At 42.3% G+C, this 20,454-nt stretch overlaps 1 protein-coding gene across 1 annotated transcript in view; it reads right to left on the bottom strand.

Annotated features, from left to right (window-relative positions):
• The window catches only part of BCLAF3 (BCLAF1 and THRAP3 family member 3), a 127,522-nt gene that overhangs the window by 54,813 nt on the left and 52,255 nt on the right, over positions 1-20,454 (bottom strand). Inside the window, exon 9 of the mRNA XM_030202266.1 lies at positions 13,222-13,285. Within this exon, the coding sequence (XP_030058126.1) occupies positions 13,222-13,285 (64 nt within the window). The remainder of the gene's footprint in view (positions 1-13,221; positions 13,286-20,454) is intronic.

The raw sequence follows: 20,454 nt of genomic DNA, 5'->3' as shown, positions 1-20,454 counted from the left end.
CTGCCATGAGTGGGAAAGCGCAGGGTACAAATGTAACAAAATAAAATAGATACTATTGGAGATTCTACATGGAATGTTGCTACTGCGCGGCCACATTGGTGATCTGCAAGGGCCGACTTCTACATGGAATGTTGCTAGTGGAATAGCAACATTCCATGTAGAATCTCAAATAGTAGCAACAGTGGAGGAGTGGCCTAGTGGTTAGGGTGGTGGACTTTGGTCCTGAGGAACTGAGTTCGATTCCTACTTCAGGCACAGGCAGCTCCTTGTGACTCCGGGCAAGTCACTTAACCCTCCATTGCCCCATGTAAGCCGCATTGAGCCTGCCATGAGTGGGAAAAGCGCGGGGTACAAATGTAACAAATATAAATAAAATAATTTTGTAAAGCATGTTATACAAGTGAAAAGTAGTCTTATAGAAGTGTGTAGGGGTGTACATGCATAAAAAATAGGCACACAAGACACTGTCTACTTTTACACAATCTGCATGTAGTTTGGGTAAAGCTGAGGTGGAATTGTGATTATATGAGATTTTATAAAACATGAATGCACATGGAATACATGCACACATTTATATCTACTTTGTACACTACTGGGTATCATTGTAGAAGCCTGTTTAATATAAAGGCAAATGGAAACCTATGTTGCCTTTATAAAATAGGAGCATTCTTGGACATTTCATATTATGGAATTTACCCCCCTTACATCTGTCCTTTCCTCTACAGAATCACCCCCTTCTCTCCTAGTCTCTACAGGAGGAATAGGAGAAAAAGGACTGGATTAGGGGGCAAAGTAGCTGTTCTCTAGGCCCACCCCCTTCCCTCTTCTTTGAAGGCTGTCTGGAAAGGAAGGAATAGAACAAAACACCCCTGCTGATCTGGCTCTGGAGTCTGAAAAGGAGTAGCACCTGTATTCTGGACCATTCCCCCAGAAATTAAGTACTGCACGACACTGTCATGTGAAGGAAAAAAAAAAAAGCTGATCCAATTGTCTTCAAGTGAGCAAGTTTTTTTTTCTTCCTAGTGCCACAAACTATGCCATCATATTCTGCTTTTCTTGATGGTCCTGAACTTCAAGATAGAGTCAATTTTAATTAAAATGATTTTCCAACATTAGAGGCAGAAACAGGTAAATGAATTTCTAAAAAAAAAAAAACAAAACAAAACATTCTACAAACAACTTCAGTAAAAGGAGGAGGAAGAACAACCAGTCTAAGTTTTCAAACCATCTCTTCATTTATGGACTTTTTAGTCTTCTTGATGAACATTTTCTCACATTCAGAGAGTACAAAATGTCACTGATAAAGCCTGGGGTTTTCAGTATTTAAATCATATTATTCTGAAGTGTTGTCCATTCAAGGCTTTTTGATAGCAGCATTGCTATTTGATGAGAGTAGTTGTGATAGCACAATAACCTCAGGTGGTTTTGAATGAAATTCTGAAAACTCATTCTCATAAAAATGAAAAGATTTTCATCCAAACCTCTCGAGATCATTATGCTGCTGCTGCTACCTACAATAAAGTCAGCACACAGCACAGCACTTTTACCAGAGATTCAAATAGCAAAATGTGTCACCCAAATTTAAATTAAGATTCAGGAAAATTGATAAAGTATCCAGTAGTAACAAGAGATTTATTTTCTGCCAATTTAACTAAAGCTCTCTTTTGGTGAATTATAATTCAAAGCATAATATTACACGTGTTTCCCAAACTGCGTGCCTCAGTAAACTCACAGGGGTGCCACGGACAGCGCAAGACAGAAGGCTGATTGGTCTCCTGCTCCTATGTGCCAAGACCAGGGTTGTGTATTAATGCGTTAAATCTGCTCTGCCGCCAGCCACGGGTTGGGTCCTTCTTCCTGCCTTGTTCCTTCTCCTGTGTGAAGAACTTTCTATTTCCACATAGGCAGGAGAGGACGTGGCAAGAATAACCTGACTCGTGGCCGGCAGCAGAGCAGAGTTTAAAGCGGTAACGCAGGTCCTGGCACAAAAGAAAAGGAAACAGACCGAGAGAGCACAGCAGAAGCCGTAAGAGATACTGGCACCGGGTCATGGAAGCAGCTGAACAAGCCGACAGCAGACAAAAGGGTAAGTACAAGGCAGCTCTTCTTATTCACAGAGGATTAAAGGACACCCCTTATCAAAATTATTTTTCCCCAGAATACCTTTTTGTGTTAAATTCATTTTCCCAATCAGGTGTAGTGTCTTTGAAACCTTTTTCCGCTTCTCCCCACCCCCCCACCCCCGGTAGTGTGTGGACAATTTGAATTTGAGCATGCCACTGAGTTGGTATAATTGGGTCCAGGGAATAACGATGGCTGAGGCACCCGCCACACCTCAGGCTGGACATGCTGATTGGGCAAAGAGAAGATGGAGAGGAGGCAGGATTTGGACTTATTATCTGCATTGTGGTTATTTAAAAATAACATTTTCTTTCAATGTAATTGTTTCTTTAGACTTAACTACTTACTTTTAGGGATGCCATAAAAAGTAACTAACATACTAAGGGCGCCTTGAAAAGAGAAAGTTTGGGAACCATGGGAAGCAGACCACATATTTTATACTGGACATTCATGAAAAGCATTGTTTCTCACCTGTAACAGATATTTTCAGTAGGCAGGATTGTGTGATGTAATCACAAATTGCTGGGATAAAAAGCTCTTACAGAGCTTAGAACTGTGCATAAGGTTTTGAGCATGAGTAACCCTTCCTGCACACAGAGATCTTCTCAGCACATCTCTGTTAGTTGCAGAGCTCAAGAAGGAATGCAACTCTCAGGGAGGGGCTGTACATCTGATCAATCCTACCATCTACAGTGAACACCTGTTACAGGTGAGAAACAATGCTTGTTCTGTCAAGAAGCAGGACTGAGTCAGACACACAAGTGGGTGACTCCCAAGCTCAGGACTGGTCATATTTGAATTATTATACAAGAGGAGACTGGTTTTAAGGAACAATGCAGGAGATATAAATTTGGCACAAAGACAGGTTGGTCAGAACAGTTTGACCAAATGCACTTTTATGCCTGTGGCCTGGTCCAAACAGCAGCATGAAGTACAGCTGTGACAAGAGAACCAAATGTATGAATGCACCTTAATGCAATACCCTTTAATAACCAAGCTATCACACACGAACCTATATGCAATATCATAATGTATTCTTCTTTACCATGTATGCACGCACCTTAATGCAATACCATTTGTAATTTTGTTAACCGGAAATGGCACTCGCCACTACAGCAAACGTAAGCCACACTGAGCCTGCAAATTGGTGGGAAAATGTGGGATACAAATGCTACAAATAAAGAAATAAATGGTTGCTTTGCATCTGGTGCCCAGCCAAGACAGCTACAGTAGCCATATACAGTGGGGGAAATAAGTATTTGATCCCTTGCTGATTTTGTAAGTTTGCCCACTGACAAAGACATGAGCAGCCCATAATTGAAGGGTAGGTTATTGGTAACAGTGAGAGATAGCACATCACAAATTAAATCCGGAAAATCACATTGTGGAAAGTATATGAATTTATTTGCATTCTGCAGAGGGAAATAAGTATTTAATCCCTCTGGCAAACAAGACCTAATACTTGGTGGCAAAACCCTTGTTGACAAGCACAGCGGTCAGACGTCTTCTGTAGTTGATGATGAGGTTTGCACACATGTCAGGAGGAATTTTGGTCCACTCCTCTTTGCAGATCATCTCTAAATCATTAAGAGTTCTGGGCTGTCGCTTGGCAACTCGCAGCTTCAGCTCCCTCCATAAGTTTTCAATGGGATTAAGGTCTGGTGACTGGCTAGGCCACTCCATGACCCTAATGTGCTTCTTCCTGAGCCACTCCTTTGTTGCCTTGGCTGTATGTTTGGGTCATTGTCGTGCTGGAAGACCCAGCCACGACCCATTTTAAGGCCCTGGCGGAGGGAAGGAGGTTGTCACTCAGAATTGTACGGTACATGGCCCCATCCATTCTCTCATTGATGCGGTGAAGTAGTCCTGTGCCCTTAGCAGAGAAACACCCCCAAAACATAACATTTCCACCTCCATGCTTGACAGTGGGGACGGTGTTCTTTGGGTCATAGGCAGCATTTCTCTTCCTCCAAACACGGCGAGTTGAGTTCATGCCAAAGAGCTCAATTTTTGTCTCATCTGACCACAGCACCTTCTCCCAATCACTCTCGGCATCATCCAGGTGTTCACTGGCAAACTTCAGACGGGCCGTCACATGTGCCTTCCGGAGCAGGGGGACCTTGCGGGCACTGCAGGATTGCAATCCGTTATGTCGTAATGTGTTACCAATGGTTTTCGTGGTGACAGTGGTCCCAGCTGCCTTGAGATCATTGACAAGTTCCCCCCTTGTAGTTGTAGGCTGATTTCTAACCTTCCTCATGATCAAGGATACCCCACGAGGTGAGATTTTGCGTGGAGCCCCAGATCTTTGTCGATTGACAGTCATTTTGTACTTCTTCCATTTTCTTACTATGGCACCAACAGTTGTCTCCTTCTCGCCCAGCGTCTTACTGATGGTTTTGTAGCCCATTCCAGCCTTGTGCAGGTGTATGATCTTGTCCCTGACATCCTTAGACAGCTCCTTGCTCTTGGCCATTTTGTAGAGGTTAGAGTCTGACTGATTCACTGAGTCTGTGGACAGGTGTCTTTCATACAGGTGACCATTGCCGACAGCTGTCTGTCATGCAGGTAACGAGTTGATTTGGAGCATCTACCTGGTCTGTAGGGGCCAGATCTCTTACTGGTTGGTGGGGGATCAAATACTTATTTCCCTCTGCAGAATGCAAATAAATTCATATACTTTCCACAATGTGATTTTCCGGATTTAATTTGTGATGTGCTATCTCTCACTGTTACCAATAACCTACCCTTCAATTATGGGCTGCTCATGTCTTTGTCAGTGGGCAAACTTACAAAATCAGCAAGGGATCAAATACTTATTTCCCCCACTGTAGACAAACAGCAAATGATGGCAGATTGAAACTATATGGCCTATCTAGTCTGCCCATCTACAACTATAAAGCTCTACAATCTCTTCTCTCTCCCTTGGAGATCTTTACCTGTCCCATGCTTTCTTGATAGCAGCACAGAAAATGAGAGCTGATAAAGACCAGTGGCGGTAGCTCGGATTTGATAAGGTTTCATTTTACTAGTCAGAGGAGTACCAGGGTTTTTTTTTTTTTCCATAACAGACTTCAAACACAAGAAGCTAGCTAATTTGCTACAGTTCATTTGGCTACTGGAATACCAACTCTCTTGGGGATAAAAGGAGATGAACAGCTGCACAGACTTGCATAGATTCAATTCTTTGCTGATAGTGAGAGCCTACCTATAGTATATGGAGAGATTTCTCATGTGGATTTTTTTTAATGCTTAGGGCAAAACATAGGCAGTACTATTTCTTCAATGACATGCGTGAAGGAACTGCATACATTTATACATAGGCAAACAAGACCTCAAGTTCACTAAGAGTTGGTTTAGCCACTTGAGGCTTGCAGGCCAATGGACAGCTCCGTGTAGCCAGGCATTGCAACCGACTCCGATGCATTCACTGAAACACTGATGGTGAAAGAGTCTGATGACATCTCCTAAACTGAATGAAAGTCTTAGCCCAGAAGCTCAAAATCCCCCGGAGAGACCATGGAGGAGAGATATAGGCATGACATCAATCCAGATGTTGGTAGTACTTGACTGGCACCCCACAGGAAGAGACAGAGGTGGAGACAGCAGCAGGAGGAAAAGGTTTCAAGTGTAGAGACAAAGGAGCTGGAGGTATTTATTTATTCATTCATGACTTTCATACCCCACATTAGCCTGAAAACTCAAGTTCAATGTGGCTTACAAAAACAATAAAGTGAATAAAACAATAATGTACAGAACAGAAATTACAATAAGTTCAAGAAGTAAATTAAAACATGTGCAGTAACCAGGAATTTAGATGATCTCAAGGACAAACAAATAATTAAGGGTGGACAGGTAAGAGCATAATTAGGCAGGACTAGACGGGAAATGAGATTAAAGAAAAGGGTGTGGGTAACTTTCAATAAGAGTTTTTAGTATTCAGAAAGGCCAGACTGAAGAAATGTGTTTTTAAAAGACTTCTAAAAGTTAGGTAATCATCTGTAAACATGACAGATTTAGGAAGAGAATTCCTAATTTTGGTGCCTTGATAGGAGAAATTAGCAGAATGAATTGTGTTATAGCTCACATTCTTACAGATAGTGAAATGAAAGCAAGATATTCTCTAGATGATAAACAGCATTACGAGGGGGTAATTCAATAAGATTATTCCTATATGATGGGGTTTGACCAAACAGGATTTGGTGAATGAAAAAGCATAATTTGAAAGATACTGGTAACCAATGTAGATCATATAAAACAGCAGTGGCTTTGGCAAAGTGAGGAGATCTACGTGTAAGACAAGCAGCAGTATTTTGAGCCGTTTGTAATTTTTTGAGAAGACGACCTTTTAAGTCCAACATAGATGGATTTAAAATAGTTGAATCTGGTGAGGACAAGGGATTGAACCAAAGTACAAAAGACAGATTTAGAGAAAAATGGCCTCAATCTCTTTAGCTTCCGAAGTGCGTGAAAGACACGATCTATTGAGACTCCCAAGATTTTCATTGATGACTCAAGGGAATAGGTTTTTTCTTAATAGTAAAGTTACTAAGATTCATAGGAGGGTGAAGGTTAGTTATAATTAGAAACAGTTTTATCCGTGTTAAGTTTTAGTTTGAAAAGAAGGAAAAAGTATAAGGCGGAAAAGACATTATGGAATTTGGCTTACAAGGAACAGCAAAAGAATCTATGAAAGTGTGTGACATACTCTATATAGGATTCTCAGGAGAAAACAGGTATTTAACAGACAGTGGTAATGAAAGTTTCCTGCAGCAGTTTCTTTTATGGCTATCAGGTGAATAAAGGAGTGAGGATTAAAATTTTACTTCAAAGTCTGATGATTACAGGACTTCATTCTATGGACAATATTCTTGTTTTTTTAGTATTAAAAAGACTGGCTGTACCAGTGGTAAGAAGCCCTAAACTCCTAAAACACCTGAAAAATCATCGCTGCATTTAAGTCTGAGGAAGATGACTGTAAACTGAAAGAATTCCCTCTTTGAATACTTCAAGTCTGTGGGTGGTTGGTAGCATGAGTGTCAGTAGATGCCACCAAGGGAGGAGATAAAACTTCAGGAGTTTTGCTAATTATTATTGCAGTCAAAAGACTGGTGAAAGCCTTGTTATTACACCAATTCTACTGATAAAGGCTACGGGTTAAAAAAATAGAAATTTCCATTGAGAACAATTTCATGTGAGGTTAATCAGGTTAAGAAAGCACAGCCTGCGCAGTCTCTTAAAAGGATGTCTGCGGAAATGGGAGCCAGCATTTGTAGAATTTTGAATGCATCTTTTGGTGGATACATTAAATATCTTAGTAAATTATTTTTTATGTAGACACATATATGTCCATGGTTAAATTATGCGCCTTGGTCCTCTTAAAAATATTTTTGTGTTTCTTATGTATCTCCAATTGTATACTCAACATATCCTTATAATCACCCGGGTTTAATACATATTTTGGTCTTTTTAATAATATCTCGACGATTATTATGTATGTCAATATAAATATTTAACATATCCGTATCTTCTATGTTGACACAATGATGATTGTTTTTTCTGCAACACGTTTTAGTAATTACTCTCTTTTTGTTCAGCATTTCTTAATTAATCTTTTCATTACTATGCACATTTTAGATCATTCTGTTTTATATGCATATTTATTTTGTCAATTATTTTATACATGTGTACATTTTCCGTATATATACAGTGCTGGCTCATTTTTTTTTGCATGTTTTAGAAATTATTGGTTCGTTATTTCATTTATGTATGTTTAGATTATATTATTTGTATTTTACTGATTATTATTTTTTTAATAATTTGTTTAGACTCCTGAGGCAGGCCTGTGGCCGAAACACAGTATTGTGTCGAGTCTGTGAATAAAGTGCTACCTTTTATACCGGTATCCCGTTTCTCTGGAGTCATTGGTCCACTTCCGCCTTAATAATCCATGAGGTGCATAGACGCCCCCCCCCCCCCCCCCCACACACACACAAGCCTATTTCCACAGTTTAGGAGGTAAACACCTGTTTAAGCAGTTGCTTCATATTTTGGTCGTAAGCATTCCCTAAGTACTGAGTCACCTTCTACAATAGTGGTCTTTGTGGTCACAGCTGTGACCAAAGCATTTACCAGCCCAGAAGAGATGCTGTGAGACAACTTCCAGAGAAGGAAAGACTTTACTGGTAAGAATTTGCCAGGAAATTGTTTTTAAACTAGGGGAAAGGTAGTCTTAGGGTAGTTTTACAATTAAATAGGTAACCTCAGAGACTTTTCTTTTTTTAATTTCAGCATTTATATTTTACATTTTCCAATTAACAAATGTGGCTTACTGTGATAAAAGATTAGGTACATATTTGTGCAATAGAGTTTTTAAAAAAGTGCCTAGCTCAATGGAGGAGTGGCCTAGTGGTTAGGGTGGTGGACTTTGGTCCTGGGGAACTGAGAAACTGAGTTCAATTCCCGCCTCAGGCACAGGCAGCTCCTTGTGACTCTGGGCAAGTCACTTAACCCTCCATTGCCCCATGTAAGCCGCATTGAGCCTGCCATGAGTGGGAAAGCGCAGGGTACAAATGTAACAAAAATAAAATAGATACTATTGGAGATTCTACATGGAATGTTGCTACTATTGGAGATTCTACATGGAATGTTGCTATTCCACTAGCAACATTCCGTGTAGAAGCCTGCGTGGCCACATTGCTGACAAGGGCCGACTTCTACATGGAATGTTGCTAGTGGAATAGCAACATTCCATGTAGAATCTCAAATAGTAGCAACAGTGGAGGAGTGGCCTAGTGGTTAGGGTGGTGGACTTTGGTCCTGAGGAACTGAGTTAGATTCCCACTTCAGGCACAGGCAGCTCCTTGTGACTCTGGGCAAGTCACTTAACCCTCCATTGCCCCATGTAAGCTGCATTGAGCCTGCCATGAGTGGGAAAGTGCAGGGTACAAATGTAACAAAAATAAAATAGATACTATTGGAGATTCTACATGGAATGTTGCTATTCCACTAGCAACATTCCATGTAGAATCTCAAATAGTAGCAACAGTGGAGGAGTGGCCTAGTGGTTAGCGTGGTGGACTTTGGTCCTGGGGAACTGAGTTCGATTCCCACTTCAGGCACAGGCAGCTCCTTGTGACTCTGGGCAAGTCACTTAACCCTCCATTGCCCCATGTAAGCCGCATTGAGCCTGCCATGAGTGGGAAAGCGCGGGGTACAAATAAAACAAAACAATCTGTTTACATTTTACCAATTAATTTCCCTCTATAAGTGTGTACGTAGATAAACACATTGAAAAATATTTTCCTACTGAGTTTCTCAAGCTTCCTTATCCTCCCTCTTTAAAATGATCACCAAAGCAGTTATTCTAGGACCAGTAGCGGTAAGTACAGGGTACAGATCTAACTCCGGGTCAATTCCATCCTCACACCATGTAATCAATAGGTGGTGCTAAAAAGCCAGATCTAGTACAACCCATTTGCGCTGAGGGTATGGCTTTTTCATTTACCAATGGCCTGAAAAGCAGATGCTGTTAATTGAGCTGTAACAGTTGAGCAGGTTTACTATTTTTACACATTTGTTACAATTGACAGTTTCCTCCTTCTCCTCTTTAAGCTTCCAAATCAGTTGAAATCAGGGCCGTGAACAGAGGATTTCCCCCCTCAAGCTTCCAGATCAGCTGAACTGAGGATTTTCCCCCCTTAAGATTCCAGATCAGTTGAAATCAGGGCCGTGAACAGAGGATTTCCCCCCTCAAGCTTCCAGATCAGCTGAACTGAGGATTTCCCCCCTTAAGATTCCAGATCAGTTGAAATCAGGGCCGTGAACAGAGGATTTTCCCCCCTCAAGCTTCCAGATCAGCTGAACTGAGGATTTCCCCCCTTAAGATTCCAGATCAGTTGAAATCAGGGCCGTGAACAGAGGATTTTCCCCCCTCAAGCTTCCAGATCAGCTGAACTGAGGATTTTCCCCCCTTAAGATTCCAGATCAGTTGAAATCAGGGCTGTGAACAGAGGATTTTCCCCCTCGAGCTTCCAGATCAGCTGAACTGAGGATTTTCCCCCCTTAAGATTCCAGATCAGTTGAAATCAGGGCTGTGAACAGAGGATTTTCCCCCTCGAGCTTCCAGATCAGCTGAACTGAGGATTTTCCCCCCTTAAGATTCCAGATCAGTTGAAATCAGGGCCGTGAACAGAGGATTTTCCCCCCTCAAGCTTCCAGTTCAGCTGAACTGAGGATTTTCCCCCCTTAAGATTCCAGATCAGTTGAAATCAGGGCCGTGAACAGAGGATTTCCCCCCTCAAGCTTCCAGATCAGCTGAACTGAGGATTTTCCCCCCTTAAGATTCCAGATCAGTTGAAATCAGGGCCGTGAACAGAGGATTTCCCCCCTCAAGCTTCCAGATCAGCTGAACTGAGGATTTTCCCCCCTTAAGATTCCAGATCAGTTGAAATCAGGGCCGTGAACAGAGGATTTCCCCCCTCAAGCTTCCAGATCAGCTGAACTGAGGATTTCCCCCCTTAAGATTCCAGATCAGTTGAAATCAGGGCCGTGAACAGAGGATTTTCCCCCCTCAAGCTTCCAGATCAGCTGAACTGAGGATTTCCCCCCTTAAGATTCCAGATCAGTTGAAATCAGGGCCGTGAACAGAGGATTTTCCCCCCTCAAGCTTCCAGATCAGCTGAACTGAGGATTTTCCCCCCTTAAGATTCCAGATCAGTTGAAATCAGGGCTGTGAACAGAGGATTTTCCCCCTCGAGCTTCCAGATCAGCTGAACTGAGGATTTTCCCCCCTTAAGATTCCAGATCAGTTGAAATCAGGGCCGTGAACAGAGGATTTCCCCCCTCAAGCTTCCAGATCAGCTGAACTGAGGATTTTCCCCCCTTAAGATTCCAGATCAGTTGAAATCAGGGCTGTGAACAGAGGATTTTCCCCCTCGAGCTTCCAGATCAGCTGAACTGAGGATTTTCCCCCCTTAAGATTCCAGATCAGTTGAAATCAGGGCTGTGAACAGAGGATTTTCCCCCTCGAGCTTCCAGATCAGCTGAACTGAGGATTTTCCCCCCTTAAGATTCCAGATCAGTTGAAATCAGGGCCGTGAACAGAGGATTTTCCCCCCTCAAGCTTCCAGATCAGCTGAACTGAGGATTTTCCCCCCTTAAGATTCCAGATCAGTTGAAATCAGGGCCGTGAACAGAGGATTTCCCCCCTCAAGCTTCCAGATCAGCTGAACTGAGGATTTTCCCCCTTTAAGATTCCAGATCAGTCGAAATCAGGGCCGTGAACAGAGGATTTCCCCCCTCAAGCTTCCAGATCAGCTGAACTGAGGATTTTCCCCCCTTAAGATTCCAGATCAGTTGAAATCAGGGCCGTGAACAGAGGATTTTCCCCCCTCAAGCTTCCAGATCAGCTGAACTGAGGATTTTCCCCCCTTAAGATTCCAGATCAGTTGAAATCAGGGCTGTGAACAGAGGATTTTCCCCCTCGAGCTTCCAGATCAGCTGAACTGAGGATTTTCCCCCCTTAAGATTCCAGATCAGTTGAAATCAGGGCCGTGAACAGAGGATTTTCCCCCCTCAAGCTTCCAGATCAGCTGAACTGAGGATTTTCCCCCCTTAAGATTCCAGATCAGTTGAAATCAGGGCTGTGAACAGAGGATTTTCCCCCTCGAGCTTCCAGATCAGCTGAACTGAGGATTTTCCCCCCTTAAGATTCCAGATCAGTTGAAATCAGGGCCGTGAACAGAGGATTTCCCCCCCTCAAGCTTCCAGATCAGCTGAACTGAGGATTTTCCCCCCTTAAGATTCCAGATCAGTTGAAATCAGGGCCGTGAACAGAGGATTTCCCCCCTCAAGCTTCCAGATCAGCTGAACTGAGGATTTTCCCCCCTTAAGATTCCAGATCAGTTGAAATCAGGGCCGTGAACAGAGGATTTTCCCCCCTCAAGCTTCCAGATCAGCTGAACTGAGGATTTTCCCCCCTTAAGATTCCAGATCAGTTGAAATCAGGGCTGTGAACAGAGGATTTTCCCCCTCGAGCTTCCAGATCAGCTGAACTGAGGATTTTCCCCCCTTAAGATTCCAGATCAGTTGAAATCAGGGCCGTGAACAGAGGATTTCCCCCCCTCAAGCTTCCAGATCAGCTGAACTGAGGATTTTCCCCCCTTAAGATTCCAGATCAGTTGAAATCAGGGCCGTGAACAGAGGATTTCCCCCCTCAAGCTTCCAGATCAGCTGAACTGAGGATTTTCCCCCCCTTAAGATTCCAGATCAGTTGAAATCAGGGCCGTGAACAGAGGATTTTCCCCCCTCAAGCTTCCAGATCAGCTGAACTGAGGATTTTCCCCCCTTAAGATTCCAGATCAGTTGAAATCAGGGCTGTGAACAGAGGATTTTCCCCCTCGAGCTTCCAGATCAGCTGAACTGAGGATTTTCCCCCCTTAAGATTCCAGATCAGTTGAAATCAGGGCCGTGAACAGAGGATTTCCCCCCTCAAGCTTCCAGATCAGCTGAACTGAGGATTTTCCCCCCTTAAGATTCCAGATCAGTTGAAATCAGGGCCGTGAACAGAGGATTTCCCCCCTCAAGCTTCCAGATCAGCTGAACTGAGGATTTTCCCCCCTTAAGATTCCAGATCAGTTGAAATCAGGGCTGTGAACTGAGGATTATCCCCCTTCCAGCTTACTCTAGTACACTCTGCACGACCATACACCAGAGCTCTTTATAGAACCTTGCAATCACGGGCCCTACATCCAGCAACTAGGTGACCACTGCATAATGACTGACTATTCCCCCTTAACTGTCAGTACAGCATCCTCAGCCACCCCTAGGAAACAAAAGACCTGGTTGACTATTCATCCCAAGTCCTTACAGTTGGCACTGCCACTGAACCACCAGGCCATCCAAAGCAAGCTACTGAATATGTATACAAAGAGCTAAGAAAACAAAATTCACAAATTACTATCCTAGTTCTGTTCAGATCATAAGCAGTAGTTAATTCTGAATGCTTAAATCTGTAACAGTGCCCTGAAACACTTCTATAGGTTTATTTTTTTGGCTGTGAGCAAAACTATAAATGCATAGACTTTAAGAAGTCAGTACCTGTCCAGACTCATTCCTCTTGGCACGTTTGTTCTTGAGATCAGCCAGAGAGATATCAATTCTCCTAAAGTAGCAATGTTAAATATGGGAGGACATATCAATACAACAAAGACCAGAATCCAAAAAATAATCTTAAGTTTATGATAAAAGGATGCAATCTGTTTGATGACATTAAGTCTAATGTAAAAAAATCATTACTTTGAATGGATAACAATCCCGTTAACATAAGTAAAATTTGGCAAAGGCTTAACAGAGTCAAATCTCTTTTGTATTCCCCAGTGCCAGGACCATATTTTTGTGCATCAGTATTCAGAAGTACACTCTCCCCATCATTTTAACTTACCAGTAGTTGCTTTTCCTCCTTTGGAGAGAAGCATGGCTGTGCCTATGGTGGCAGTAGCCCCAGCATGACACTCTTTCCTTGTCTCTCACTTCACTGATTATCCAGCATTCCCTTCTTGTTTCCACTCTGCTCATCTGCATCCCCTTCACTTTTCCTGCTATCCCTTGCCCAGTAGCCCGTCGCTTACCTTACAAAAATAATTCTAAAATCTGTTGTTGCCTCAGTAACAAACTCCCTTTATTTTGTGCAGCAACATAAACCCTGCAAAAATATATCTAAATGCAAACAACAAATCTGTCATACCAAAACAGCATTAACTCAAACAGCAGCAACCCTATGCAGAAGGCAACTATTCACCAGAACCTTATACATCAATATATATCCTAGTGAGAAAATAGAATTGCTCGTTAGGTCAGCGGGGAACAACACTTTATAGCTTACTCAGCTGTTTAGTTTTTTTTTTTTTTTTTAATTACTGGCTGCCTCTCCCAAAGGCAATACTCATTTACTACGAAAGGGTAGCCCTTCCCTTAGTTATTAATAATGCTTCTGAGGATACACCAGAAGGGAGATGGGGAGGAAATAGGGGGGAGAGACTCGGGGCACCCGAGTTTAACACCCCAGAGGCTGAAAACTAAGACACTTAGTATCAGGAGTGACCTCTACAGACATTCCTGGGCACAGAAGAACCAATAAAGAAAATAGGAAAAAAATATATACAAATACCAAAAAGAGAGACTAATAGGCTCACGTCCTACCTGCTGGGAGACTGAGAAAATACTGAGGCTAGGGTCACATGGCCAGGGCTCTCATTGGCTCTCTAGAGTCAGAGTTTATTCTCAGTCTCCACCTGCTGGTAGGCGTGCACAACCCATCAGTCCAATCCTGGGCCGGTCCGGAGGGACGCTAAGGAATCTGTTGTTGCCTCAGTAACAAACTCCCTTTATTTTGTGCAGCAACATAAACCCTGCAAAAATGTATCTAAATGCAAACAACAAATCTGTCATACCAAAACAGCATTAACTCAAACAGCAGCAACCCTATGCAGAAGGCAACTATTCACCAGAACCTTATACATCAATATATATCCTAGTGAGAAAATTAACAGACCCCTGTCTATACAGAAACTTCATGCTAACAGAATACCTCACCTGTCACCAGTGGTGTGCTGGAGTGGGCTCTCACGGGCTCGCGAGAGCCGTTTGTTTTTAAGAATTTTGGGAGCTGGTTGTTAAAGTAGGCCTCCCCATGGCTACTTTAACAACTGACTCCCAAAATGTGGGCTTGGGCCCCCTCCTGAATTCTCTTTTACTTTGCTGGCAGTGATGCTGGCCCCACCAGCCAAGTAAATAGACTGCTGCTGCTCCCTGCTCCTTGTTTCTGACTCTGAGCAGCAGGCTGGGACTTTTCATGCAAGCACAAGAAGGTTCCATCATGCTGCTCAGAGCCAGAAACAAGCAGCAGAGAATGGTGGCAGTCCATTTATTGGCTGGTGGGGCTCGGCAAAGGTATACCTAGCGTGCCTGCACAAGGGAGGGGAGAGGCATGTATTTCAGGGCCAGCTATGCCCAGAGAGAGAGCCCGTTGTTAAAAATTTACCAGCACACCCCTGCCTGTCACACACCCAGACCTTCTCCAAATACCGCAATAAATGACCACAAATTAGATATAGAAATATGACAGTGGTTCCCAAACCTGGTCCTGGAGGCACCCCAACCAGTCAAGCTTTCAGGTTAGCCACAATGAATACTGATGAGAGAGATGTGAAGGCAGAGCATGTAAACGATATACATGTACCAAGGAAACAAAGGAGGGGAGGTGGAATAGATTTGAGAGACTTTTAGGATGTCTTTATGTAATGTTTTAGGTACAAATGAATTAGAAATAATGTTTAATATTGAGGATTCCTCATTAAAAGAACCATCGATATGTCTGCTATTCTACTGACCCCCAATAATTTAGTATTATTTTAGGAGATCTGAATTTAAATTTAGAAAAAAGGCCAACCCAGATGTTAAGGATCTGACCCTCTTTCTGAAGTTCTTAGTAAAGGACATAAGCTGGATTTATTATTTTTTTTCCCCTTCCAAGAATTGGTTAATAACATCTCCTTGTTGGGACCCTAATTTATGGTCAAATCATTATAAACTAGAGTTTACTTTAGAATGGAGAAGTCATCTATTAGGAATCACCCTATTTGTGAGCCTAATTATTAGACAAAAAAATTGATAAGCTGTTCTGGCAGCATATGAATCATTACAATATAATAACGGCACTCTTCATTAATGGAATATCTGGAATGAAGGAACTTTTTCCTTCAGTGGAGCAAACAAAAATAGTTTCACCTTGGTGAATTTCTAATAAATATGAAACGATATCATAGAAAGTTGGAACATATCTGGAAAAAAAAATAGTACAGAGGAAAATGAAATGGAGGTTACAAATTAGAGTGTATAAAAATTTAATAAGGGAAACTAAGAGCAGTTATAATTGCAAATTAATTGGTACAGGGGCACTGAATAAAAAAAAACAACAACTTTGGGATGGTAAATTATCTAAGCCTTTAGTGTTTTAAGATTCTATATGGGCAACCACCATAATATAAGACAAACCTCACGATCTGGTCATCTCTTTAAGGTATATTACGGTCAAAAACTGAATGTTAAAAACTGAATGTTATTAATTTTCCAGGGGGTAAAGGAGAGCAATACAAGCAGATTTCTGTATCTACCTTTTCTTATCAAGCTACAAAAATGTGGAATGATCTTCCTGAGAATATTAAACAATTGTCGATTATCTGCTCTTTAGGAAACATTTAAAGACTCCGCTGTTTTAGAGGTTTTGTATCAGAAATAATGATTAAATATTACTGACTTACTTTGTATGATGTTCCTTTTTCCCAGGTATGCCTGGGTTTTGACACTTTGTTAACAGTGTTAAACTGATAAGGGAATATGCAGGATATAAGCATTGTATCAGTATTTTTAAATGTCTCTCATGGGAGTCACGTGACGCTATGTACCGGAGCGGTCGAGGCTAGACTAGCTCCAGGTACCTCCTTGTAATTCCCATCGAATTAACTCCAGAAACAAGGCGGTGTGAACCACAATTGCTAGCGGAAAGCTGACACATTAAGATTCTGCGGCCGAAAGAGAAATTGATAGCAGGTATGACGGCTAAATCGCTAAAAAAGGACAGAGACAAGAGTAAAGCGCTGGAAGACAAAATGGCGGCCCCAGCGAGCCCGCCAACTTCTGCAGTCGGGTCGGCGTGGGCAGCGGAGATTGTGGGAGAGGTGACGACCGCGATGGAGGCGATCCTAGATAAAAAGTTGGAAGGCTTGAATTCAAAACTGGAGGGATTACAAAATCATATGGCGCAATTGAGCCAAGACCTGGTAGCGCATCAACAGCGCACGGGGGCCCTGGAAGACCGTACGGGAGTTGTAGAAGAAAAATATGCTAAACTTCAAAAGCTGGTAGAAGATCAAGCTGAGAAACTCGAGGATCTAGAAAATAGATCCCGACGTAATAACTTACGCTTCGTGGGGCTCCCCGAAGAAATCAGCGATAAAGAACTGCGTACTTTTCTTGAAACATGGCTGATGAAAGAACTAAAATTGAGCACAGAGCTGGGCCCATTGCAAATTGAAAGAGCACACCGCATGGGGATGCAGAGAGCGGGTGACGCCAGACCCAGGATAGTTATCTGCCGTTTCCTGAATTTTGTTCAAAAAACAGCGATATTGCAAGCTATGAGAGGAGGTATGGCTCTTAAATACAATAACCAAAAAATCCTTTGCTTCCAGGACTACTCGGCGGCAGTTGCGGCGAAGAGAAGGAGCTTTTCACCAATTTGCTCCCAATTAATCCAACATAAGGTTAAATTTGCCTTGCTGTACCCGGCGAAACTACGGGTAACCCATCAGTCTGCGACGAAAACCTATGAAACAACACAAGCGGCACAAGACTTTGTAAAACAACTGCTGCAGACGAGAGATGAATAAGGTAAAGAAAGGCACATGTTACAACTGAAAGTTATTCAAGTAAAGAATTGCTTCCTTTGGCGGCAAGCGGCGGACATTTACAATGCGCAGAATAATTTAAGTAAGTTTTGAAGTATGACCTGCTGCTGACTCTTGAACAAAAGAGGAGCATTGGGATGCGAATTAAAAGACAATGGAGAAACTAATTGGAGCTCCATAGAAGTAATATTTGTTACTATACTGGGATGTTGGCAACTCTGAAATATAATAGAAGTGGACATATTAGTGAGAATGACCAGCAGGCTTCGGAGAAATAGATTGGAGAGAAGCAGGAGAGAAAGGGACTGCTATAAGAGGTCTAAAGAGATCAAGATTTAAATCCTCCGGCTTTGCTGAGTTATTACAGAACAAATGGTTTAATTATCTGATCGGCTGATTGACCCAACACCAGGGAGGTGAAATACAGTCTGTTAAAGTTGGGAACCAAGCCTATGGATGAAGACATGATGATATGCGGAAGAGAGTTCAGATAACTGTTTTGGTTTTATATACTTCTGCACTTCATTGCAGGCTAACAGAACTGAGAGAATAATCAAAGAATGGTTGAAATGGTAAAATTGTTTGACAGTTATAGGAAGTTGTAGTAGGTTCACATGATTGGAGCATTTTTGCGGGATAATATATGGGAAAACTGTAAACTTTAAATCTGGGGAAAAAGGAGTTAAAGGGAATATAGAGGCTCTTACATGTAAATGAGAGTACAAGTTAAACCGGTTTAAGGAGCGGGGAATAGCAAGGGGGGGGGGTCAAACGTGACTAAATTCCTTGGGGGGAATTAGCAGGGATAATAAAAGGGGATGGGGAGGGGGATCTGGGAGGAGAAGGGGAGTTATAGGGGAAGGGGATTCAGATTGTCATAAGATGGAAAACTCAAAGGGTAAATATAAACACTACAGAGGTAAAGAGGAATTGGAACACACTAACCTACAGCACACAGAGGTAACTGAGAGGGGTCATGGGCTGGGGTGGCCTCTTTTAGAAGATAAAAGGTTTCAATGGCAAATAGGATGCTTTTATGTTCCTTAAATGATAAAAATTGTAACATGGAATGTGGGTGGTATTAATTCACCCATCAAAAGATCAAAAATTTTGAAATATCTGCAAAGAATTCAAGCTGACATAGCTCTTTTACAAGAAACACATCTCTCGGATAAAGAACATGAAAAGCTGGCTAGGTGGTGGGTAGGACAGTGTGTAGCCGCACCAGCTAAAGGGAAAAAGGGAGGAGTAGCTATTCTAATCAGGAAAGGGCTGGTGACAGAAATGAGTGATGTGACTAAAGATCAAGAGGGGCGCTATGTTTTTGGTAAGGTGATAATAGCAAGACAGCAGGTACTATTAGGCAGCATATATGCTCCCAATCACTTTGAGGCTCAATTTTACAGAAGTTTGGTGGACATACTTACTGCAGTAGACCCCATCCCATTAATCCTAGGAGGGGACTTTAACATGGTGTGTGATCCAGAACTGGATAAATCTCAGCCTCCTCCTACGCTAAAACACTGGCCCTCGAGAGGGCTGCCCAATCTTTGCACTGTATTAGACCTGTTAGATGTATGGAGAGTGTTACATCCACAAGATAGGGACTATACTCATATATCAAGGGCGCATAATACCCAATCGAGGATAGATTATATACTGATGTCTCGATCACTGCTGGGAGGGGTTAGAGAGTCGAGAATAGGACCATACGCTATTTCAGACCACGCAGAAGTATGGGTGAAGTGGCAACCAGCGGGGATGGAAGAGAAAATGAGATGGTGGTCTTTTCCGAGCTATTTAGTCAAAGATATAGGCTTTAAAGAGGGATTGTTGGCTAAATGGGATGAATATAAAGCTACTAATGAAAACTCAGTTGAGAGTGCCTCCTCTTATTGGGAAGCAGCCAAGGCTGTCCTGAGAGGAGAAATGATCAGTTATGTCAGCCATTTTAAAAAAGCAAGGGACAAAGAAATTTTGAGATTAGAGGCCCAGATTCGTACGTTACGGAAAAGATTTGGTGAAACTCCAAACGTTCATACTAGAAAGGAGCTCCTAGGGGCACAGGTGATGCTGAATACGCTGATCCATGAACGTGAGGTGAAATCACAAACCTATTATAAATTTCAATTATACAAATTTGGGGGTAAAGGTGGGAAGATGATGGCGCGACTTATAGCTCGGAAACAGGCTACCCGTACAGTAACAGCTTTGAAAGATCAGACAGGTAAACTATGCCATTCGGACGTGGAAATCCGAGATATTTTCCAGAACTTCTATCAGCAATTATATGCAGAAAGGGATAATTCAGGCCTTGACAGTACTTTATATTTGGACAATCTGGATTCTCCGAGACTGACTGATGGGGAGAGAGATCAGCTCAATGCCCCTATATCTAGTGATGAGGTGGGATGGGCCATTGGAAGTAGTCAATCAGGGAAAACTCCTGGACCGGATGGTTTGAAGATAGAGTTTTATAAATTGATGGGAGAGACCATTCTGCCACCTATGGTGGAAGCATATAATGAATGGGTGGAGAAGGGGTCACTGCCAGACCAATTGAATATAGCACGTATCATATTAATCCCGAAACCCAAGAGGGATGTGACTTTACCTGAATCTTACAGACCCATATCATTATTAAACTGTGAAGTTAAAATTTTTGCAAAGATACTGGCAAACAGAATGGGTCGAGTGTTGCCAAGACTGGTGCACGAAGCACAGGTGGGTTTTGTTAAAGGTCGAGTGGTATCTAAGAATCTCAGGCGGATTCTAATCTCTTTGGAACAGATTGGTAAGGCAAATAGATCAGCACTCGTAGTAAGCTTTGATGCGGAAAAGGCCTTTGATCGTGTGAAATGGGAGT

Source organism: Microcaecilia unicolor, chromosome 4, assembly GCF_901765095.1.
Source record: "Microcaecilia unicolor chromosome 4, aMicUni1.1, whole genome shotgun sequence".
NCBI classification, from domain to species: domain Eukaryota; kingdom Metazoa; phylum Chordata; class Amphibia; order Gymnophiona; family Siphonopidae; genus Microcaecilia; species Microcaecilia unicolor.
The sequence above is the reverse complement of the archived record's forward strand: the minus strand, read 5'-3'. Positions and strand labels throughout refer to the sequence as shown.